The sequence below is a fragment of the Manacus vitellinus genome, unplaced genomic scaffold (genome assembly GCF_001715985.3).
Source record: "Manacus vitellinus isolate BGI_N305 unplaced genomic scaffold, ASM171598v3 scaffold_0_pilon, whole genome shotgun sequence".
NCBI lineage: Eukaryota > Metazoa > Chordata > Aves > Passeriformes > Pipridae > Manacus > Manacus vitellinus.
In genome coordinates this window covers 10,232,444-10,258,301 of record NW_021938789.1, presented here as the reverse complement: position 1 = coordinate 10,258,301, position 25,858 = coordinate 10,232,444, and the positions used below count along the sequence as shown (strand labels likewise).

At 36.8% G+C, this 25,858-nt stretch overlaps 1 protein-coding gene across 7 annotated transcripts in view; it reads left to right on the top strand.

Moving 5' to 3' along the window:
* Window positions 1-25,858, top strand: part of LCORL (ligand dependent nuclear receptor corepressor like) — a 56,725-nt gene that overhangs the window by 719 nt on the left and 30,148 nt on the right. For all 7 annotated transcript variants that reach the window (XM_029960230.1, XM_029960220.1, XM_029960208.1 and 4 more), the window contains exons 2-5: window positions 6,058-6,137; window positions 6,364-6,493; window positions 16,219-16,473; window positions 24,976-25,066. In XM_029960230.1, coding sequence (XP_029816090.1) covers window positions 6,090-6,137; window positions 6,364-6,493; window positions 16,219-16,473; window positions 24,976-25,066 — 524 coding nt within the window. In that variant the 5' untranslated portion in view covers window positions 6,058-6,089. The remainder of the gene's footprint in view (window positions 1-6,057; window positions 6,138-6,363; window positions 6,494-16,218; window positions 16,474-24,975; window positions 25,067-25,858) is intronic.

Sequence of the window (25,858 nt, the reverse complement as noted above, 5' to 3'; positions counted from 1 at the left end):
TCCAGCAAAAAATTGCTTTGAAGTGTTGAAAAAAGTGTTTTGTCAAGTTAATTTTTTGGCTTAAAAAAAAGTTCTTTCTGTATTCATACCTTCAGAATGTTCCATCTCATTTCTTTACAATTCATTATCTGATAGGGTAATTTCTAAAGCATGTAACTTATGTAGTGCTAGTACATGAGGCAGAGTGGCGTGTACTGTATATCTTTCCTTAGCAGAGTTTTGGAATGATTGCTTTAGCTTGGTTATGGTTTTGTCCTCTTCATAATGTGCAAGTTCCTTGGCCTGTATCATATACATAACACAGTATTTTCAAGGGGAAAGGAGAGAACTTGAAATAGTACTTTGCTGATGTTTTCAGAATATTTTTTTCCTGTCTCTAGCTAAGCATGCTACTAGTAAGACATAAAAACATTTAAGAAATGTATAAATTTGGATTAAAGCTTGTTTTCATGACTAGTACTCCCATCTGCTGTGACAAGCAAGCACATTTGAAAAGGGAACAGAATATTGTTATGTGTGCACTATCTTTTCTCTTTTTTTCCTGGTTGTATGTATTGGGCTTTAAAGTGATTAGTGATCAAAGTTTTGGGGATTTTTGCATCAAAGGTTTCACATTTTTTTAAAATAGTGTGCTGATTTTTTTTTTTTTTTGCAAAATCTAACTGCTACAGCTAAAGGAGCCTGATACACTACACAGTAAAGTCTTCTATTGCTCCTTCAGAGCTCATGAATGCTTGTATTTGAGCTGTCTTATGGGAAAAGTTTTAACTTATTTGTCTCACACTGTTGAAGATTTCTTACCTATTTAAAATCTGATATTTCCATTGCTTGCAGATCTGTGATATTCGATGCCCCTGTGACTTTATCCTGCAAATTAAATTCATGTTTATCTAAAATGTAAAGTTTCAAAGCTTTTTTCTTCCAATTTCTAAGAATCTGTCAGTAATGTGCAAGAGTTTTTTAACAGTTAAAGCCTATTTCCGTGTTTGATGCATATGTAAAATTGATTTTACTTCTAAAGCAACTGCAGAGGAGATAGATGGCATGTTAGTTTGGGATGCCCTCCTTACCTTACTATTTTTGGTTCATTTTTATAGATACAGTATCTGTAACTTCAGTAATGCTGTGTGAAATTGTTTGTACAAAACACAGCACAGTAGAGGTCAACTTTATCATCAGTATAGGATGCAATGCTATTTCTGATTTGAGATCTAACTTTTCATATAAAAATTAACATAGAACTCTCAAGTAAAATTTGTATAAATCTTTCCACTGTCATAAGTGCCACTTTTCACTTTACAGATAATGAAACTAAGATACAAAGTAAATAATTTGCCTTGGTTAAAAAATACAGCTGGTAGAATCAGAACCCAAGGTTTTAGACTCTTAGCAATGTGCCTGAATCACTGCATCTTTTAAGATGTTCATTTTTCCTCATCATAACCACTAAACTAATACTGTCAATGTGCAATGTTGTGGCTCATTGGCAAGAGTATGTTTCCTCAAACGTACCTCAAGAAATTATGTGGCTTTCTTGTGCAGAAGTGTGTGAGAATCAGCTGAAATACATACTGCTTAGCTACAATAGCATTTTTTCTCTTAAATTGTTGGCTTTATCAATTGTGACATAAAAAACCCCAATAATGTGCATAAAATGTAACATGATTGATATATTTCTTAGTTTTGTCTTGAAATAGTATTTGATCTATAGATTAAATTATTGTATTGTAGTTTCTCAAAGTTACTTGAGCAAATAATAAATTTTAATGAAAAATTTAAATGGTAAAAGGTACACTTCAGTTTTAATAAGTTTTTATGCTTTTCAAAGGAAATAACCTTTTTTCATGTCTTGAAATTCTTGTATATGTAGGATTTGTTTTGGTCTTGCTTAAATGGTTCTCGTTGTCACCATTGTTCAGCACCAGGTTTGTCTCCTGACTGCTTTGATAGTGCAGCTTCTGATTGCAGAGGTGTCAAGTTCTATATCTTGGCATCTGACCTTGGTCACGCTCTGAACTGAGGTTTCTTATGTTATTCAATCTTTAGGGCTTTCTAATCCTTTGCTTATACCCATTTTCAGCTAAGTAGATTCACATGTAAATTGTTATTCTTTACATTCTACTTATGGATATTTAGCTAAACTGTTAGAAAGCTTTTCCTCTAATCAGCTGGTATGTGTGTACTTTCTTTTTTTGGGGATTAGGTGCTGGGGTTCTATTCTCTTAACCATAGAGTAGAAGCAGTGTCCAGTGGGAGAAAAGCAGCTCTCATTGTTCTTTCACTTTATACAGGATGAAAGGTTTGAGAGTGTGTTTTACTTTTCCATATGTTGTTCTGGAGTATTTATAGTAGTGAACAATTATGTTAGAAACACAAATCTAATATAATTTGAGTATTTATGAAATTAAAAATGTAAAGGAATATGATAAACACCTCAGATGTTTTAATGTACTTACTAGGAAGCAGTAGTGCTATGTAAACAGAAAGAGGGTATTTTGTTCAGAATTGTCACAAATAGCTGGAAAAATTCTTGGGATATGATTATAATCAGAAAATACTGGAAAGTAAGGGTTGAATTTTTTAAGCTATCTTATATTCAGATTCACTAGACAACTGTTTCATATTTTAAGAGGTAAACATGGAATCTGTTCAGCATTACAGATGTCTGAATTAATTTGCTTAATTTGGCCGGACTCCTTGGGAAAAATGGTTTGGGGAAACAAAGGTTTGAGTGCCCTAAGAAGTGTAAAAAGGTAGTATTTTTTTTGTCAAAATTCACCGTTTTATTCTTAAGAAATGGAAACAGCTTTGTACTAAGTGACTTCGGTTTCAGGTAATAATCTGTGCTGTGTTTAGTATTAAAATGCTCTTTGCACAGTGTTAACAACTTTTTCTCGTGGGCTGACAAGCACTGTAGGTTGTCTGCACATCTCGCATCATTTGACCCCAAGCAAGATAAAATGGGGCAGAATGATCGTCACCCTAAATTGAATGCAGCCAAGGAAAGTTTGTTCTGCTTCAAGTTCTGTCTGTGCCTCTGATCTTTTGAAGATGCCTATCTGTAGTTAAAAACTTAATACTGATCTCAGTATGTTTCCTGTGATGGTGACCTGAGACTGTTAGATGTCTGGCATTTGATATATCTTGTATATATCTGCTGTCTGATGTCAGTTTTGCTTAGCTCACTGGCATACTTGATTTATACTACTACATGATTTATACTATCCTGCATGATTTATACTACTTTGAATAAGTTTAAAGTTATGTAGAGCTGATGTTTCTCAAGGTTTGCTTTTTTGGCAGTACACAAGGATCACTCTTTAGTTTGACTTTTAACAGTGGAAATTCAGGATTCCAAGGCAGAAGAATTTCTCTGAAAATATGAAACCTGTCTTAGAGTTATGTGTAGAATCCCAAGGTTCGTAAATAGATTTTTCATGGTTGCAAGGAAAACCCTGAACTTTGTATGAAGGAATAGTGCCGTTTTTTTCATCTGTGTACATCTTAAAGGAATAACTCTAGCTGCAACAGCTAGATTAATTCAGCAAAAATAACTCAGTATCTCTTATTACTGTCCAGTCAAGAAAAATCCCATGTCTGTTTCTTGATAATCAGTTGTCCAACCTGTAGAAACTGCTGACTTACATCCCTGGAAGCATATAACATGTTAAAACAAAATTCTGTTCTTAATTAGTATTTTAGAGTTGAGTAAAATAGATTTTAATAATAATATGGAGTTACTTGGGTTGTGTTCATACTCAGCTGAAGAACCTACTTTTTTCAGGCTCATTTTATTTCTGATGGTGCCTCTGTAATAATATCTTTAAGAAAAAGTAAAAGCTCAGCAGTTGTGAGGGGAAGGTGGGGGATGATGAGCAGTGGGAAACCACCCTACCAACAGCAAGGTCAGAGAAGGAAGAGGGGAGAGAATCTGCTCCAGACGCTGGAGCAGAGATTCCCTTGTGGCCCATGGAGAGGACCATGGTGAAGCAGGTAGAGCCTGCAGCCCATGGAGGACCACGTTGGAACAGATATCTGCACTGCAGCCCATGGAGGACCCCACACTGGAGCAGGTGGAGATGCCATGAAGGAAGCTACAGCCTATGGAGAGCCCATGGAGCAGGCTTCTGTTGGGAATTGCAACCCATAGAGAGAAGCCCATGCAGGAGCAGGTTTTCTGGTAGGAACTGTGGGCCTGCAGAGTGATCTCTTCCTGAAGGACTGTGCCCTGTGGAAAAGACATGCTAGAGCAGTTCATGAAGAGCTGCAGTTGTGGGAAGAACACTGGAGCAGTTTGTGAAGGCCTGTAGCCTGTGGGAAGGACCCTAAGCTGGAGCCAGGGAATAATGAGGAAAAGGAATCAGCAGAGAGGAACTGTTATGAGCTGAGGACAACCTGTTTCCCATCCTCCTTGCACTGTTTGGGATGGGGGAGGAGGGGGAAGACTCAGAAATGAAGGAGTGAAGCTGAAGCCTGGGACGAAGGGGTGGTTAGGTGGTTTAGTGTTTTCCCTTTCTCATTATGCAATCTATTTTTATGGGCAATAAATGAAATGGATTTTCCCCAAGTTGAGTCTGACTTGCCTGTGACAGTAATTGGTAAGTGTAATCTCCCTGTCTTTATCTTGACCCACAAGTTTTTTCGTATTATTTTCTTCCTCTTATTTTCTCCCCTACCATCTTATTTCCCTACCCCTGCCCTGTTGAGGAGGGGGAGTGACAGCATCACTGGGTTGGGGGTTGGCAGCCAGCCAAGGTCAGCTTACCATCATGTGCTATTGAAAGCAGATAATCTCAAGAACCTGCCTAACAAAACTGTGATTGTAATTTAGTGGTACAGAGAAAAGGAGGAAACATACTTGGTAATTAATAATGGAGGATGAAAAAGTTGTTTAAGTTGTAAGTGCATGAACTGGAAATGAGCAGGATGGAGAGGACCTTGGTGTATTAGTTAATCATATTTGTATTCACCTACCAAGACTCTGCAGCAGTGATAAAAACTGCTGCATAACTAGGCTACTGTGGGAAAAGTACTGCCTACAGTTTAAGGAAGTCTGATCTAAATGTAAAAGACATCATCTTGAGATCTTGGTCACCCCTGTTCAGGAAACAGGTGTTCAAGTGAGACTGGTGCAGAAAATGTGGAGTTGAATCTCATGAGAGAAAACCAGGTAGACTAGATTAGCTGCAAAATTAAATGTAAAGGGGATAATGGTATTCTCTGTAAATACATCAAGGTGCTAAATGCCTAAAGTTATTGTTCATGGGTATAAGAATAATGTTGCCACAAAACCAAACTGCCATGTGTGTTAATTTTAAACAAGAAATTAGAAACTTAACTTTAACTATTAGCACTGTTCATTTGGGAAAAGCTTTGAAGCAATTCCTGATTGGGAAGAGAAGAGTATAGGTGGAAAACTTCTTAATTTTGAAATGAAGCTCAATAACTTGTTTAAAGGAAGTAGTAGATGGTGTGTTTCGATTCAGTAGAAGGCTGGATCTGATATAGGCGATGTAGATTTAAGTCCTGTATTCCCTCTAGACCAAAGTACATTTTCTGACAAAACATATAAAGTTATTTTTTCTAGATAAATCAAGTGCTAGAAGTGAGTATATGGCTTGGGCTTACCTATGGTGATGGTGTATCAAGTCAATTAAAATATTGTGAGTAAAATTCATGTAGCTCAAATGGTGAGGAGTTCATATCCTAATTCCTAGCTTAGTTTACTACAAGTTTGCACACTTTGTTAAAAAGAATAATGTCTGCAATTCAGCACTTTATTTACAGTATTCAGATGCCTTCAGTAATTATGACAGGTAATCAGTTGAATTGCGTGAGTTTGCCTTTCCTTTTAAGAAAGGTGCTCTCTGCTATTTGTAAGTTGAGCTGTACAAGTCATACAAGACTTTGGAAATATCTGAAGAATAGAATAATACTGAATGCATTGTACCAATAAACACATACCAGATTATTGACAGAATTTACTTAAGTGAATTGTAGGATGTGTATTTTGTTTTTACTTGTTTAAAACATCTAGCTTTCTTTTCTTCCTTTAAGACTGTGAGCCAGAAGAGCTAACTGACTGGTCTATGGATGAGAAATGTTCCTTTTGTAATTTACACAAAGAAACAACCAGTGTAAGTATGAACATGATATTAAACATTATTCCCTAACACCCATTTTTTTGGTATGAAAGTAAGAATCAGAGAATTTAATTTTGCAGATAATTTAATTCTGCATTTTGACTCAAGATAGAACCAGTAAAATCAAACTATTTAATTCAATAGCTCAGTAATTCATTGTATGTTGCACTACCAGCAGAGTAACTTCTGAGAGATGTCATGATCTTCATATCTTTTCTAGGATCGTGCATCAGTTATCGGTTCTTCACAGTCAACGCCTACAGAGGAACTGTCATCTCAGGGCCAGTCCAACACTGATAAGATTGAATGCCAAGCAGAAAACTATCTAAATGCACTCTTTCGAAAGAAAGGTAATAAAAACATGTCTTTTATATTAAGAAATGTGGTGAAAATCTAGAAGAATCAAATTATTCAGGGTTGATTTTGATTCTTAAGTATTTTTTTATTTATCTATTGAAATAAATGTTTCTGCTGTTTCTTTTCCTTATTCCTTTGGTTTTCCCTAATCTTTTTCTTTGCTTACTAGAATCACCAGATGAAATACTTCTCTTCCTACTTGCCATTCCTCTTAGGCTTTTGCATTATGTGTTATTCTCTTGAATCCCTGTTCATCAAATTGTATTGGTTTGGGTTTTTTTACCATGAGCTGCTACTTTGTCCTCATGCAAACTTCAGGTGCCATTCTCTGGAATTTTAAGTATTTAAACATTTTCTATTCCTAAATTCTCACTTCTGGTTTTCAAAAGGAAAACAGTTTTAGGTGAGAAAATGTGTTTTGCAGATTGCAAAATGGAATTTGGGATCTTCTTGTACAAAAGCTGCTCCTTCAAATACATCCAAGTTGGAGGTTGAAACTTCTTGTCAAAATATAGTTTTTAGTGGCTCATCAATTCTTTGACTTTTCTTGTTCTTTGGAACTCAAAAAGTTATAGCAGTACATGAGTGACTGACAAGTCAGCTTGGTTCATGAAAGTTACTTGGTTATTCACCGTCAGCGGCAGCAGAAATACTCATTTTCTTCCTTAACTTCCTGTGAATGAAGAAAGGTGAATGAAGCTTTACTCAGTAACTACAATTTTCACAGGTTTTTCTTGGGGTTAGTGGGTGTACTTGGATGTCAGAATAGCTGAGTATGGCTAGGGTGAAAGCCCTCTCTTGCTTTTAACAAAGAATTAGACACACTCTCTTCTTTCACATAAGTGGGAGAAAAAACCAAAGTTGGTTTTCTCTCTTTTACTATGCTGTAGCAGAAGAGATTATTATGCCCTTGAACCTGGGGTGTATGTACTGTGTGTCTATTCAGTCTACATTTTGCTTTTTTGCATTTTAAAGAACTTTATGTGGATTGCAACAGCATTTTGAGTCTATCTTTGTTCCTTGCCTTTCTTTAAAACAAGCTGTTTTCCATTTGAAACAAAATGTCCAGTGAAGATGGCACCTCATTACTTCTGAAATTCTTATTATATTTTCATCACAGGCCCAGTTGCATGGCATCTCCCTAGGCAGGTATTTTAATTCCTTAGTATTTCTGCTTTCTCAGATCTCTTCTTGGTCTTGATGTGTACAGTGTTTTCGAATGTTTGCCTGCTTTATGCTTCTGCTGGAGATGCTGCCTTTTGATACTCCTTGAGAGGAACTTTTATCATAAGAGAAGTGAAACTTGGCATGACCTCGCCTTAGTGAAGTTTTTCACAAAGAACATTTGGCTTTTAGCATCTTCCTTAGGTGTTTTGATCTGCCAGGTCAATCATGCTACATGAAAAAGGTTTTGTCTATTAAAAAACAAAACCAGTCTTTTCCAGTTATTTTTGTGATTCTCTGGAGGACTTCTGTATTCTTGGTTAGGAATTTTCCAAGAATATTGCTTCAGTTCAGGTCTTAACAAAGTCTTTTAAGTTGTTTAAGTTACAGGAAGTGAAAAGCAAAAAATATTGTAAAGGGCATGTGAAACCAATTTATGAGGTATTCAAGTAACTGGTTTGGATTTTAGGAAGGAAGATGAAGATTTTTACTAGAGAAAATCTCACGTCTGCTTTCTGAATTTATGCAGGTTTTTGAGTTCAGCTATCAACTTAGGAGAAAAGGAATCAAAAAATTTCCAGTAACTACTTAGCTAAGGAACAGATCTTATACCTGGTACTAAACCAGATGTGCTTTCATTGTCAAAAAAATTCAGAATTCTTGGTTGGCTGTCTTTAAAATGGAGTGACACTTGTTTGGATTGCAAACTCCTCAAGATGATCTACCCTCTTACTATTATAACTACCACAGTTTCATTTAGGCCTCTGTGAACAACTTCTAAGACTAGTGAGCAAATTTAAGAGTTGAATTTGTTGGTCTCATTAACCTTTTGTTTTAGAACAAATTAGTATATGACTGGATTTTTTCATTTGCAGACTAGTTTTGGGGCATTTGGTTGTGGTCTTGGTTTAGGGTTTGTTTTTTTTTATATCAGGAAACTAGTTCAGAAGGTCTCAGAACATGCAGCCACGTTATGTGATTGTCTGCAGCATATAGGCTTCAGACATTCTTAGATGACAACTTGTCTGTAGAATCTGGGACAAGGGATGATAGAATTAGTGCCAAGATGTGTAAACTCCAGAGATGCTGTAAGTGACAGTGTCTTCCTATTAGCAACCTAACTTCACTGTGTGTTAGTGAAAGTCCAGTTTGGTAGTTAGTTGTCTGTAGAAAAGTCCTGTGCTCAGCAGACACCTCAGCAAAGCCAAAATGATTCTTGTCATCAAACATTGATTGTTCCCCTTAAAAAATGTATCTGAAACCCAGATGCTTTCTTCCCAAGTATAACATCTCTCTTTACCCTTTTGGTCATGTAAGCACAGTAGACTGTGATACTTTTCCATTTACACGATGTTAAAATACAACTGTTTTCTTTTGTTAAGGAATACATATTAGCCTTTTTTTTATAATGAATATTGTAGAATGTGACGTGATCATTGTTTTATAGCAGAACCTTGGTTGTTTAAGTACTTAATCAACCATTTTGTTCATGGACTATTAATTTTCTGAGTTTCTAGTATTCCACATTGTGTGTTCTTAGAAGCTCATTTTTCCATGCAGTATTAATGTGACCTCTTTAAACAAAAACAAATTAAAAAGAAAGGGTTATTTGCATGGTAGTGAATCAGATTCTACCTTCAGGACATGATCCACCAAGAGAAGACTGAAATATGAGAAACTCATGTAGAAGTTAAGGAATTATGGCACAAAATTACAGGGAGAATGTTTGGGATTACTTGAATCTTCCCAGATTCTCTTGGCTGCTCTGTCAAGTATCTTCATTGCCACATTTCCCAGATCAAAATAATTTCCCTGTAAGCTTTATAAAAGTTCTTTATTAATAGTTTCTAGCTATCTATTTCATGTTGCAAAATATTTCCATTCATATATATGACTTTCGTACATCATACCATATCCCTGAATTTAACTTTGAGTTCTCCTGTTCTTTGCATAGTTCTGTCTTAGTTGCATAGATGTCATAAACTGGTTATGCTTCTTGGACAATGTATATATAATTTGACAAACCTATGAGAATGTAATTTTGCACACATAATCTCAGATTTGGAAAAAGTGTTACTTTCTGAGTTGGAGTTTTGAGATGTACACACTGCTTCATCCAATGCCTGCAGTTCCTTTTTATTAATCATTTTAAGAAATCTAATTTGTCCTTTCAAAATCTGCAAGGTGTTCTGTAATCTCTGACATAGCTTGTGCAGTAAGCTTATATGACAGCCTTGCTATTCCTCTTAAAGTTCTTCAGGAAAGAATGCATAGCAGGGTTTCAACTGCTTTCATAAGGAAGTAAAGCATAGTTTTTGTGTTGACCACCTGCCTGCCAGTGTTACTGTCTTCACTGACTCTGAATTTCTTGGTCATTTTCAACTATATTTAAGAATATTCTTAAGAGATATGACTGTATATAGAGTAATGAGAATTGCAACCTGAGTAGAGGAAGGAAAAACGTGGAATGTTTACAAGAGCAGAAAACTAGAGTGGACTTGACCTTTATTCCTTCTGTTTGTTGATCAGTCAAGTTAACTAATTGTGATACATGGCTCAGAATAAATTGTTGTATTCTGGTTTTAACTTGTCAGTGATCTGACAGTGACATGAACAATTTTATGAGTACAGCTAAGAATATTGCTGGGACAGTTTAGTGGCTGTTGAGGCGGGGTTGTTCTAGAAAACATGACTTTTTTCTGAAAAGAGGAAAGGCGGAGTGAATGCAGGGAACACGCTGATAAACAAGCAGGTGTTCTTAGTCCTGCTACTCGCACAACAGCCTTGTAAGGTACAAAGAGGATTGTGATTCCCTGCTGCTTTTCACTGCCTTTTGGTGTTGTATCAGGAGAAAAATTAAGTCATTAGTTTGACTTTTTAATGAAAAATTACGCATTTTCAAGAAATAGAATACTATTGTGGAACACTGTTTTGGGAGCTTTTAACTCCTTGTTCGTTGTCCTGCCAAATACATGTGTAACTCTGAACTGTCAGTCACATCAGTCATTATATTGTACATTGCAGTTTAATAATCACACATAATGTACGGAGTAGTTAAGATTATGAATTCAAATAGTTACAAGCTGTTGCAACACATAAACTGAGTAAGTATTAATCCTAAACACGAGCTTTGAATTAAAATAAATCATTGCAATTAGTCATAATTACATGATGTTTATTACTCTTCTCTTGCATTCTGACTGTAATCTTGAAAATCACAAGCAGAAAATATTATAGTGTACAAATGTGTCATTTAGCCATCTTTTATCCTAATAACATCAGGTTACAGTAATCTAAGAGAAAATGGAGGAACATCGGAGCTACTTTTTACTCCAAATCTTTAGGGTAAAAGATCCATGGACTAAATACAGATACCTTGTGTTTTAAATCAACTATGAGTTTAAACTAGGAGTTTAAACAAATGTAGGCATGTAGATTTAAAACTTTTTAAGGAGCTATAATCATGACTCCTAATGAAACATCTTAGAATAAAGACTCTTTAGGTCATATAAAGTATATCTGGTGCCATCTGCTGATAATAATTAAGAAATATTTAGTAGTGATATGAAGGCCAGAGATCTAATGCCTCTCTTTCCTCAGAATATGTTTCATTGCATTTAAAAATTTTATATGACTTATTACAAATTTCTCATGTGTAGCGGAACTTTGCCATTGTGAATCACAGAATGGGTATGGTTAAAAAGGACTACAGTGGGTCATCTGGTCCAAGTTCCCTGCTCAAACAGGGCCATCCTAGAGCACATTGCCCAGGTTGCATCCAGATGGTACTTGAATATCTCCAGTGAGGGAGACTCCACAACCTCTCTGGGCAATCTGTTCCAGTGCATGGTCACCTACACAGTAAGGAAGTTCTTCCTCATATTCAGGTGGAACTTCCTGCGCATCACTTTCTGCCCATTGCCTCTTGTCCTTCTGCTTGGCATCACTGAGAAGAGCCTGGCTCCATCCTCTTGACACCCTCCCTATCAGACACGTATAGATAGCGATGAGGTCCCCTCTGAGGCTGAACAGGCCCAACTCCATGTCCTTGTAAGAGAGATGCTCCAGGTCTGTTTTCATTGCAGACTTACAACCACTGAAGGCAAGTAATTAGACTTTATGTAACCTACTTCAAGTGTGTATCTTTTGATAACTTGAGTGTTACATTGATAAAATATATAAAAGTTGCCTTTACCTTAGTCTTTTTTTTTCAGGAATGTACAGTGTATAAAAAGAATATAGTCATGAAACTGTATAACTTTCTTCTTTCCTTTGAGATCTTACAGCACTCGTTTGTGTTCTATAACATTTGGAGAGCTGCAGGAAATTATTTCTGACTTCAAACTGCTCTAAATTGCTTCTTCCTCATAATACAAGTTAAGCATCCACAGCTTCATTCTCCATCAGGAAGCAAACCAGCATTAATAGTAATGGATCAAGAGCAGATTTCCAGCAACTCTGAATATATATGCAGACTGAGGAATGAGAGGCTGGAAAGCAGTGCCACGGAAAGGGACCTAGGAGTCCTGGTCAACAGCAAGTTGAATATGAGTCAGCAGTGCCCTGGCAGCCAGGAGGGCCAACCATGTCCTGGGAGCATCAGGCAAAGCATCGCCAGGCGGTCAAGGGAAGGGACTGTCCCACTGTGCTCTGCACTGGTGTGGCCTCACCTTGAATATTGTGTGCAGTTTTGGGTGCCACAGTATAAAAAAGACATTAAGGCTCCAGAGAGCTTCCAAAGGAGGGCAACAAAGATGGTGAAGGGCCTTGAGGGGAAGCTGTATGAGGAGCACCTGAGTTCACTTGATCTGTTCAGCCTGGAGGAGACTGAGGGGAGACCTCACTGCAGTTACAACTTCCTTGTGAGGGGAAGAGGAGGGGCAGACACTGATTTTTTCTCTGTGGTGACCAGTTACAGGACCCAAGGGAAGGGCCTGAAGTTGTGTCAGGGGAGGTTTAGTTTGAATATTAGAAAATGGTCCTTCACCCAGAGGGTGGTTGGGCACTGGAACAGTGAAGTGGTCACAGCACCAAGAGTTCAAAAAGCATTTGGACAAACTCTTGGGCTCATGTGATTCTTGGGGTGTCCTGTGCAGCGCTGGGAGTTGGACTCAAGGATCCTGATGGGTCCCTTCCAACATAGAGTATTGAATGATTCTAAGACAGGGTGAAAAGCCTTTACAATGGTGCATAGCAGGATAGTGACAGATTACAGACAAGTTGAAATTAGAAGTTCTTTTTTGTGTAAGGAAAAATGAGGCCAGGCAAGCAGGGGAACATGCTACCCAGAGAGGTTGTGCAGTTTCCATCCATGGAAGTACTCCTGACCTAACTACGTAAAATCCAGAGAAACCTGATTTGACCTCATAGTTGACCCTGCTTTGAACAGGCAGTTTTACTAGAGATCTCCCAAGGTACTTCCAACATGATTTACCATTTAATGATTTACATTATAGGAACAGTCAATGTGATAGCAACACCATTTGCATTTATGGCAGTTAATCTTAGGCTACCTGAGTCTCACCCTGTAGATTGAATTTGCATTAGCAGCAAGAGCACTCCAAGATGCATCCCTGGAGCACATCTTTCAGATCATATGCTCAGATATACACACATCCCAACTTCTGTATTACCTTTTTAGAGTAAATTAACTTAGAATCTGTAAACTACCAATAACTATAGCAGTTGAATATATGAGGAATTCTGCTGCATTTATTTTTCCATAGGAAATATTTGGAAGTTAAAAAAAAAATAAAACCTAACACTAAAGAACTTGTTATAAGAACAAAAAAAAAAATCCTTTCTTATTCCAACTAGGTCAAAAGATGACTTTGCTCCTAAAGGAAAAGTTGACTTCTCCTTCAAGTGTCTAAAAGCAATATATGCTTGGCTATTACCAGTGTGAATAGTCTAAACTGGAATAGGAAGGTAGTAGAAGCTTGACAGTTCTGAATGAGTTTTGTTGTGCAGTTTTGTAATAACTGATGCAGGGGATGGTGATTAATAAGGGGAAATTTGTTCCAGGCTTTTGTGTTTTCCAGCTAATGGCAGGTGTGCCTTGCACTCTATGGTCTTTTGCTTGTTACATCCTGGTATTAAAATAACTCTTCTCTCCCATTTGCAGTGATGGTCCCCTGTTATCCAGAAGCCATCAAAGTAGTTTTTCTTGGGTGCATGCAAAAAACTAATTTCTGATATAAGCAGGGTCATTCCAGATGAGATATCTGGTAGACTATTCAGTATAATAGTGTGATTATATTATTCTATATAATATGATAATGTTTTGTATAATTAATTTTGTATTAGTTTCTTGATTACAGACTGTCAGACTTTTGTTTTTGTTTGTTTTGGTGGTTTTTTTTTAAGCTAAGCTATTGATCAGCAGTTTTCATTGTCTAGAACTACCATTCCCATCATGCGAACACTTTTGTTCCTAGATAATTCAGTTATTCAATTTTATCTCTTAACATTCCTTGTTCTTTTGTTATATTTTATATATACGTTAGCACTTTTACACCTATTGCCTTATTGCTTCAATATCTATTGAATTTTTTTCTTTACTTATGTCTCTAGGATGATAAAATTCCAGTTGAACATTTTCTGGATTCATTATTTAGGATCAGGAAATAACAATATAAAGAATACTAATGCCTGGATGTTACATGGCAGGGAGAAATCTTTGTCTTTTCTCCATCATTTCAAATTTTACCTCATACCTCTCTTAAAGAAACGCCTGTCAATTTTAGATATCGTAGTAGAGATATGGTTGAAAGGCTGTCAGAAGATAGAGCTTTAACCATAAGCAGACTTGTTTTGTTATGCCTTGGATAAGTTCTCTTGAACCCAAGATGTCTATAATGTACTCAGTCTTTGGAAATCTTGGACCTTCACTTGTACTTCATAAAGCACTACTGAGAGGCCAACCAAAAGGTCTTGAGAGGAAGCATCTGAACAGTCAGCTGCCTTCTAATGTGCTTCACACAGCAGATCTCATAGGTGTGTGTTTGTAATTCCTTGCAATGCTCTGTTGGTGAAAACGATCCTCCAAACTATTAGGAAACGTACACTTTGCATGCAAACATCTCCCCAGTCCAGGCCTTTCAGTTTCTCCATTTCCATGAAAACAAAACTCAACTTATCATCTGTCTTATCTGTTTCAGACTAACTTTAGTATCCCAGTAACTACAGATTCATGTCCTTTGGTATTCCTTTCAGGCAATCAAGATGGACCTAAGAGCTAATTCTCCTGTATCACATTCACAGTTTTAAATCTTTAAATCCCTGTCCCTTCTGGATTGAAAACTGCTTCACTCATTACCTGTGAACTCAAGGATGGACAGGGTTAAAACATTGAAAAGGATATTTGGTGTGAGGGGTGTGTATGTGTGTAGAGTTGAAGGAAAGAAAGAAGAGTGGGATAGTGAAGTGAGTACTACTACTACCACTTCAAGGAAGACACAGATCTCTGAGCATGGGCAGTTTTGCTTGTCTTGGGAAATGAAGTATTGCAGTCATCAGTGTAGTAACACAGCTTATTTATGTTAAGTTACACATCTTTGTTTTGTTCTATCTGGTGCTTCTGTTAGGATTCTTTTCGCTGATTCTCAAATGTAGTTTCATGTATGTTTGTTAATAAGAGGTTTAACTTTTTTCTAGCTGACAGATAACATTAAAATAAAGTCAGAGGTATCTCATGTTTGATCCTTTAATTGTTTTATTGTTGTTGTTTCTAAAATGAAATACTACTTTCCATGGGACTGTTACATACACAAGCAAAAAATAGAGTACACCCAGTGTAGAAGAGGAAATAAAGCTTTTCTTACAAGTGTTTTCATTGATAGCACTTAGGAAATATCCTGAAAATCCTGTAAGATTTTGCAATAAAAATTTGCGGCTTTATTTTTGTATTCAATTGCTTGTACTACCTTAAATTGTATGGGATATTTTAAGGAGCATCATATCAGTTTTGACGTTTCAATCCTGAACCTACAGTGGGTATTATAATCTAATATGAAGGTGAGATAAATCTCTCTTCTTATTTTTTTTTCTTTTTAAGGTCAATTCCTCAAAAGTCCAAGTGTTCTATGTTATGTTACTCTATAGAACTACACTTTACTACACATTATTTTGTTATGACTGTTCTTTGAAAGTAACTTCTTTCTGTATTAATTCACAGCTCATTTAACTTTCACTGGTTTTATTCAGAATTCTTTATTTTCAAAACAGGAAACAGTCTGCAAGTGAAAATTCAACTTATTGCCAACAGTAAATGCACATTCTGACTCCCATAAATAATGCAACCCGCATAGTCTTACTTGCATGCTATGATAAAGGAATATGGTAAAAATTACTGATCTGTGCTAAATATGTTCTTCCAAGTGACCTCCAGTTAGGAATGCTCATAAGAAAAATTTATTGGGCATCTGAATTATTATGTTCATGACACGTGTACTTGTTACGCACATTTGTGTGCTTATAGGAAGTGTTAATTACAAGAAAAATAATTAAGCTTGACTCTTAACATATCTGTTGCCTGTGTTTTTTTTATTTCTAGATCTTCCTCAGAACTGTGATCCTAACATTCCCCTAGTTGCTCAGGAATTAATGAAAAAAATGATCCGTCAGTTTGCGATTGAGTACATTTCAAAAAGTAGCAAAATTCAAGAGAACAGAAATGGTTCATCGTTTGAACCAAGTCTGATGTGTAAAAGTGTCCAAATGAACCAAACGGAAAACTCCCTTCAGGAAGAACAGGATAGCCCTCTAGACCTCACTGTGAATCGAACTCAAGAACAGAATACTCAGCAAGGTAAATTTCTGTATCTCCTAATCTGTGTTTTGCTGTCATTTGTTACTTAATGCATCTTATTCTCTTAAAAAATAAACGTCAATGTCTAATACGTGTTTTACCTTTCCAAAGTAGTAATCAGTATACAGGAGAAAAAAAATTATCCTATGTGTTTAAAGAAAGGTTGAAGGAAAATTGATATGGCATCAACTTAACACTGAAATAAAGTTCATACATTTTTCCCTTAAACACCAGGAAAAGTGTTATAAGAGAACTGTGTTAAAAAAAAAAACAAAAAACAAACCACACTACAAAAAAACTCTCCATTCTTTCTAGAAACATTTTTCATAGTGTGTGTTAGCAGATAAATATTCTCCTTTCTGAGTGCCTGGGTTAAATAAGTGATATTGGAATTTCACAGCTTTGGAATACTGAATCCAAGTCAGCTCACCTGTGGCTGTCACAGGTAACAGTGATTCTGTTAGAAGCCTGAGAAAAGCAAGGATACTAGAATTTCAGAGAGCAGATGTCATTCAGTCTGCATCAGCCCTTGGACACTTTGATTCTTAAATACAGGCTGGTTAGAATGATGGAAAGAGAAGATTAATTTGGAAGGAAATTTCCATACTTCATAGTTTAATCATTATAGATCAGTGCAGCTTTCTTAATTGAGAGTAAAGCTAGAGAAATAAAGTCTGTCTCACTATCATTTTCATAAGGGAAATGATTTCTTTGCCTCAAGGAATATTGCTATCCAAAACTGATAACAGTATAATCACAAGAGTGTTTTGGACTTTGAACTAGATTTGGATTAGCAGCAGTTTTCAGGAATGGTTGTGACTGTCATGTGCAACTGAAAGCAGTGGCAAAAGCAGCTTTTGTCTTTTACAGATATAAGGGTCTGTGTTAATCCTGTAATACTGCCAACCAAAGGGAAAAGTTGACCTTTTGTCACTTACCGTACTAAAAAGTTTGAAAGAAGGCAGAACTAAGTGTTTTGGATTTCATTTGGTTTGGGGTTTGTTTGGTTTTTTTAATATACATTGTCAGAATGAGAGCAGATCTGGTATGTGTGTGCCTAATGATGCAGTCTTTAATTGGATGACATCCTTGGGGGAGGGAAGTCTGACATGGATTTCTCATGCTAAGTATACCTATTCTAGATGAAATTTCAAACATCCTTTCTCTTTGACAGCAAAATCATTAAGAAATAGTGGAATTCCTGCTTTTATTCTGTGTAGTTGGCCACAGTTAATGCCAGGGTTTAGTAAATACCTTATGCAGATTAAATCCTGAGAAAATGTCTGTTGTGCTTTCTGCTATTGGTGAATTACCAGATTTTAGAGATTTATAATTGGCCAGGTTGAGGCACGTTTCTTTTGCAAGGACAACAAAAAACACTTTCCTGATACCAGCACTATTGCCTTTTGCTTGCTTCAACAGCTGCTTATAAAGAACTGGTTTTAAATGTCCATGAGGGAGCAAAGTCCCCAATGACAGGTTCTGGTTGTTGCTGAGCCCAAATAAATCTTTGAGGAATGAAAGGGAAGGCAGAGAGTAAACAGAGCAGGGACAGGAAGAAGGTTGTGCTGCCACCCTCAGCTGTTTGAAAATCCATTAATCTTTTATCTAAGAAAAACCTGAAATGCAGAGAAATTAAGTTATTTAAATCTTTTTTTTTTTAATATCTTTGGAGTTTTTTTTTTTACAATCAGGCTAAATAACAAGTTTAGAAATGTGCACCTTCAGTGAAACAGCTTAGGCTAAAATAGTTGCTCAACACACATAGAATACAACTTACACAGTAAACTATATAAGATACTGTAGATTCTCAGAACTTAAACTGCCGTGTTTGCTGGAGCACTTTGCAGATGTTAAAGGTACTGGTCTTGCTGTGAAATTTAGAGCTGCTGATGAAATAAGACTGTAGTTGGAGAAAGGTGGCTTGAACATCATACCTATCAGGAAAGTTGTTTTGTGCTTCCTGTTTCCCATTAACATACCAGTTTTGAGCTATTTTAGCTTTTCACTGTAGTGATGGCAGCACGAGCAAATAAGATCAAGATGAAAAAAGTCAGCTTCCTCATTTTATTTGCATTGTGTTCTATGTGTAAAGATTAAAGAAAAAGGTATTTCAATTAGCTTTTTTTTGTTATTATTCTACCTATCTCTCACTTCTGTATTTGCCTGAAGGAAGCTTGTTTATAATGAAGTGTCACATGCTTACAGTAGGAAATTATGAAGGTTTTTTAACTGGATAATATATTTTTAAAAATATATAGTTCTGTATCTAACATAGTATACTTCTTCAGTCTGGAGGCTTATAAAAGCTATACCAGGATGCCCTTCTTAGTAGTATCGTTTAACTGTCATGCAACTCTTTCTACCATTTGCTATTTGTAATTCCTGTTAGGATTTCCAAATGAAGTGGCAATAACAGAGTAGGAAGTTTAAATTTGTTCAGATTTGATGGATCCTCAAGGTTAAAGTCTTTTCAATTCAAATCCTGTTAAGCAGATAATGACTTAAATATAAATGCTTTAGGTTCATTTTCTGTTTAGGCAGCTGCTTTGTATTTCCAGTAGTTGCCTTTGAAATCAATGATCTAAATAGTAAAACAGTCTTGTTTCTTTACTATGGCAGTGATTCTTGCACTTGAGAGGAAGGTGTAAACTCTTTTCCAGATTACTCGAAGCAGTTGCTTTTGCACCAAGCTAAGTGCTAGCTCAACACTGAAAAAAGGTTCTGCCACCAAAGTTCTCCACTGAAGAAAGCTTTTTACTTTCCTCCAGTACCTACAGGCCATCTCTGAAGCACTCCAAAAAAACCCTCACATCTGTCACGTCCAGATCTGATACCCCTGTATGTTGGGCTTGTATGACAAAGTTTTAGTAGTTGGGGAGCAGTGTAGGGTGGCATCTACAAGAATGTGTCAGGGCTTCCCTGTGCAAGGCACAGCCAGCTCTGCAACATAGACCCAAGTGGAGCACGTCAGGGAGAAAGGGAAAAAATGCTGGACAGGCAGAGGAGTGAGAAACAGCACAGTGAACAACAAGATGAGAGAAAGGGGAAGGGAGGTGCTCCAGAAATCAGAGTGGGTATTTTTACCATGGAGCACAGCGAGAGGGCCCCAGTGAAGTGGGTGTTCCACTGCAGCTTATGGAGCAGGTATTCGTTCACACTGCAGCCTGTGGAAGACTTCTCATTGGAGCAGCTGGATATTTCCTGAAGGATCTGTGGCCTGTGGAGAACCCACAGTGGCAGAGGGGAAAAGTGTGAGGAGGAAAAGGCAGTAGAGAGGAATTATGCCCATTACCAATCCTGCCTATGCCAACTGGGGGTTAGGGAGATAGAGGAGCTGGGAGTTAAGTTGAGCCTGGGAAAAGGTGGAGTGGGGAAGCACTTTAATTTTTGTCCTTTTCTCATTATCCAAATTAGTTTTAATTTGCAATAAATTAATTTTCCTCAAGTCTATTTTGCCTGTAATGGTCATTGGCAAATGATATCCTGATATTTATCGTGATGACCTTCATCTTATTTCTCCCTCCACTGAGAAGGGGAACAGAGAGGAGCTGAGCTGGGGACTAGCTACTGGCCAAGATCAACCCATTGCACTCCTAGTACTGAAGCATTTAGTACTGAATACTGGTATTTAAGTACTGGTATCCAGGTATGTCAGTTTGGCACCTGACTTGTATTGGAGTCTCCAATTATCCTCTGCTTTCCTCTGCATATGGAAGTGGTAATTTAGCAGGATGCTTTAATTCCTGTGCACCTTAGTGGTAAATAATCAGGCAATCATCTGTAAATTAGCAGCAACTTTCTCCAGAAATACCTGTATCTTGCTCTTTTTTTCCTAATCTGTGTAACTCATAAGACTGTCCAGGCCTTGAAAAGAATATTCTGTACAGTGCAAGAAAATTTGTTTTTCATGCACTGCTCCTAACAAAAAAACAAAATTGTGTACTTTTGCAACATTGCTTGTCCTCCAAACTAAGCCAATGAAGAAGCAGTTCACAAAGATAAATTGTATGAGCTGTAAATACATTCAAGAAACAGTTTAATACTTCTGCACAAAAAGGGCACCGTAAAGAGGTACATTTTTGAGGCAAGTAGGTGTATATTCCTTGGCTGCCAGGGTGTCTAACAGCCAAATTCCTATTAGATACTCACTTACTTGCTTCCCACACAGTGGCACAGGGGAGAAAATGGGAAGAACAGAAAGGAGAGCGTGTGAGTTAAGAACATGGCCACTGCTTACCACTTGCCATTGTGGGCAAAACAGACTCTGTTTGGGTAAAATAACTCAAATTATTGCTCATTAAAATAAATATTTAATTATTAATTCAGGTAGTAGAAACAAAAAGATACATTACAACACTGCCTTTCCTCTCTCCCAGGCTCAGTGTTGCTCCAGGTTCCCTTGTGACCACCCCAGCCCGCCCCTCTGGTGCAAGGGTAGTGGGTGTGCAGTGTCCAGTCTGTACCTAATGGTTTCTCTCTGCCTTTGGGCTTTCCTCTCTTATTTCTTCATTCTTTTGGTTCCTGTTTTCTCTGTCCATCTGGCACTTTTTCCCCTTTCTTAAATGTGATTTCCCAGAGATTCAGCCCAAATGGCTGCTGGGCTCAGCTGTGCCCTGCAATGGGTCTGTTGGAGCCAGCCAGGACCATCTGTGTCCAGCACAGGGCAGCCCCTCGCCTGTCCTGACAGATGCTGCCAAGACTGTGCTGTGGACACCCAATACTTGGCCATACAGTTTTCATCTAGCAGTTTTTCATGTTACAAGATACCACATCAAGTCAGCAAAAAGGTGTTAGTCAAAGGTGTAGTTAAGAATTAATAAAAGGCTTTGATGTTCTTACTGACGGTTCCATGAAAACAGTTTCTGTGTGCAGCAGCACAGGAAATAACCAGCAAAAGGCAAGACACCATCAGGAAAGGTATGGAAGGCAAGACTGTTGCTTTGTTGCTACAAAAACCTTTATGGTGTGTGTGGGCAAGGTATTTACTAAATCTCACTATATTAGAACTAAGGAGGGCTTGCTGGAACTTCTTAGAGGAGGAAGCGGGTTTGTAAACACCTGCAGTTTGTAAACACCAGGAACTGCTGTGACAGGAGGTTGTGAAGAGGGACAGTGTCAGTGGGTTCACAAAGAACCTTAGACAAGTTCACAGCTAACAGAACCAAGGGCAGAAACCAAAGCTAGAGTAGGCAGGGATGTATCTCTGAGATCCCTAAGCCAGTGATAGCAGCTACTAGGAGAGTAGGAGAGGAAGGAGCTGCAAGTGGTGGCCACACTAGTAGGGTGCTTGCCATCTCTGGATACTGAGAACTCACTAGAGTAGGTTATCTGATCCAATAAGAAAGTTCATAATAGCTAGTGAAAGATCTCCTGAAACCCAGAAATTTGCTGAAATCAGTGCAGAAATACCAATTGTAAGAGCTCAAGGTTGACACATATGGTTTCTGTTGCTTCCCCTTCCCCTCCCTGTTTCTCTAGCATCACTAGTCTGGAGGCATTTCAAATGATTGTGGTCCTGATTATTTTGAAGATGAACTTTGATCATACTTAGTTATGTCTTAGTTACCTGATAATCTGGTGCTGAGAAGCAAAGGGCAGAGGTTGAGCCATTTCTTTGAAGATCAAAATGATTTAATTTGCACAGAAGTAGCTTCATTAGAAGACCATGAGTAGCATACCTGAAAAAATCTAAGAATTTTTCTATATTATCCAGTGTTACATAGTATTGTTTATGAAGACTGTCATCTCAGTAGTCATGGCTTTAGCTAAGAGTGGAAGTAATTTCATGTCTTTTATTAAAACCACTTTAGAGAGTGGTTTTTCTGTTCCTGGTATCATTCAGTTCCTATTCAGAATTCTTGTTTTAATACCTATTTTGAGTGATTTGATAAGAAATAGTAAAAAGTTTTGGCTCAGTTTAGAGAAAAGTACTCCTACCTTGCAAGTAACAAGTTTTCAAGTTTCATTGTCCACATGCAGGATGCCCCTTCGCAAACTTTTTGGTCTTGTACCTAATGTACCAAAGTGAACTTTGGTATTACTGTGTATATATACATACATTCCTTTCATTAGGTGGGATTTTATTATATTTTAAGGTTTTGTAGCAAATGCTCTCACTTTCCTACCAGTTGGAGGTGGTTTTTTGTGAGGGTTGTTTCGTGATTTGGTTTGGTTTGGTTTTTGCTTTCTGTTTGTTTTTGGTTTTTTTTTTTAATTCAAGTGAAATCACTGAATAAAAATCTGGAATGCAGTAACTTTATCTGATATTTTGTATGGATATCAAATTTCTTTCATGGTTCTTTTTACTGAGTATCATCTTTCCATAAAGCATTGTCTTCAGGGAAGTGTCATGTACTTAATTAATGCATTTGCTGAGTTGGAGGAACTGTCTTGAATCTGAAATTACTTCCGTTCTGCTTACCCTTTAGAGGCCCAAAATGTATCTAATTTTTGGTTTCAGAAGCCTGCATTTTCAGTACTGTGTTCTTTTAAGTAAGTTTTCAACTTATTGCTAGCCTTGTATTGTCAAAGCCAATTCTGAAAGATTGGAAATGAAAATTATTTTGGTTAGATTTCATTATGGAATTTTACAAGAGCCTTTGGGTTTTGTTTGTTGGGGCTTTTTTTTTCCTAGAAATCTAGTTAGCTAGAAATTTTTTTTGTAAATTGGTTAGAGATGATTAGCTCTTCATTACTTTGTGAGTTATCAACTTTGAAGTAGTTTTTTCTCAAGTGACTTTCTCCAGTGATCTCTTCTAAACTTTATCATATTGCCAATGAATATCAATTGCAGATGGGAAAACTGTTGTGAAAGGGAACACACAAACACTTAAGAAAGGGAGATGTACTTTGTATGACTGACAGAACACAGCAGATAAAATCTGTCTTGCACAGGACTTGGGGACACTGCAAGCTTGAGTATTTGGTGGGCCAAATAGTCCCTGTAGAGTATTTCTGTAGTGTTTTTAATTGGCTTTTTCTTCCTTAACATCACTACATCAGAGAGGTTGATTAACATTAGTCCTTCCTTTAACATTCTTAGGGCTAAGGAAGGTTTTGAAAGGAATGTATTCAGAAGAAAAGGAGCATCTTTGACAAGTGGCATATTTATGAATATTTTTCTCCTAATGCTGACTCATGATGTTACTTTCTCTACCCTTCTTCCACAAAATAGTTGCGGAAGAACAGTCAGAAAGCAGTCCAAAACAAATAGTTGGCTTTGATTATTACACAGAACTCTATTTCTTTGCACTATTGGTAAAAAGGAGAGGTACCCAAACAATGTTCCTGGCATCTTATTCTGCTGTTTGCATTTGGATTCTTCAGCCAGTGCTTCATGTCTGCATCTGAGGCTGTGGGAAAATATATACAGTTGATTGATGCTTTAGAAATAATAAGCAGTAACATGAAAATGACCCTGTAAATGTAATAAGGGGTAGTATAAGGGTGATTGTAGAGTTGAATGTTGAGCTACATGTTGAAACTGAAAATTGAATTCGCAGAGCTCAGGCACACAAAACAGCCCAAGTTTGAAACAGAGAACCAAGGAAGAAAGGTATGAAATTAAATATATTCAGGGGATTTAACTATGATTAAAATGTGATTTTTTTTAAAGAAAAACCTTTAAGCTAAAAGTAATATTTCAAGTGCTAATTAGTTTCTTTAGTTTTCAATGTTTTTAAATACTGATTTTTAAGAAGTATGTTTTCCTGTTTCAGTGCTTCATAGACTTCAACAGCCAGCTATAAATCTTGTATTTAGCATTTACCAGCAACCTAACAGAGCAGACTTCCACCCCAGACTTCCACCTCTTCCTATTTCTCTAATTACATTATTGCATATATGTGGAGGCAGCAGGAGGAATCTCTATAAATAAACTGTTAAAACCTTTAATGGCATAGGTCTCATTTTCTTAAAACCCTGTACTGGGCTCAAGCTTGCTTCTCAGTTGCTGGAGTACTACCTGCTTATCCAGTTACCTGGTCTGGTCTCATAGCTGACCCTACTCTGAGCAGGAGGATGGTCTAGAGGCCTCCTGAGATCCTTATTAACCTGAATTGTCCTGTAAGCCTAGGATTTAGTTAGGTGAATTTTAACTTCAGCATCAGACTTGTTTGTTTACAGTATGTAAATATGAATAATAATAATAGTAATATCAAGTGCATTGTTTTGGTTGCCTTGAAAGTAAACAGTGCAATATAGATGCATATATGATTTTAAGGAAAGCAGTCAAGTTTCTGTTCAATACAGATTCTTACAGATTTTATTCTCTCTGAATGGGTTTATTTTTTATTTTTTTCCGTATTTTAAAAAAGTATTTTTCCAAATGAAATGTACAGAATCATTTGCTGATGGCTGACATTGTTAACGGAATATGGTGTCAGAAATTTTAAAAAATAAAGTAGCTGCTTGAAAATTGTGCCACAGGTAAAAAATATTTGCTAACAAAATCTTTGAGATCCTTAAACCGCTGTTATCATCACTACTCGTTCTTTGCAGGGGATGGAGTGCTAGATCTCTCTACAAAGAAAAGCGCAAGGTTGGAAGAACCAAAATATGATCCATTGTGTTCTGAAAACTCAGTGTCTGGGTAAGCAACATTTAGGACTCTCTTTGGCTTATCTAAAAGACAATCCGGGTTTCTCTTCTCTGGTCAGGTTTTATGTTCATAACATACTTGTATATACTGGCACACACATGTGGTTCCTATTTTGCTTTCAAAAGAATTTTTGTCACTCATAAGTGTGTGTCTATGTATATATCATATGTTTCATTTGTCTTTTTCCTTTTTTTCTGTTTAAAGAAAAGTTATCAGAACAATCACCAAACTTTAGTTCATGTTACTAAAAATTACCTGAAAATTGATTACATAACACATTAAAAGTAATAGAATAGTAGAAGAAAATGCAAATAATTCTTTTAGAGTTTATTTAGGAAACTTCAATTTTGGACAAAAATGACCATGTTAATAATTAGATGTAAAATGTTCTTCAACTAACATGAACAAGTTAAATGACTATTATCTATAAAACTCCTTAATAAGAGAGAGAGCAAGCGCGTGAGAGAGAGCTCTTAATCATCATACTTAAACTTACATCATGGTTCTGACTATGGTGTGTGGTGGCAAATGGTTAAATGTCTTTATTCAGCACGGAAAATGTTATTGCATCTGCTGAAAGCTACCACCAAATTAGTGAAATGCATTGTTTTGTTGGATTTTATGATCTTGGCATCCTCCCATCCACTAGCCATAGCAGGACCCTTTTTGTCACCTGTACGTCTTACCAAATAACTTACTGCAAATAGGACTACAGTAGCAGTATTTGTTGAATGATGTAGAAGTGCATTTTATTAATTTACTCATACGAAGAAGTTTGAAAAT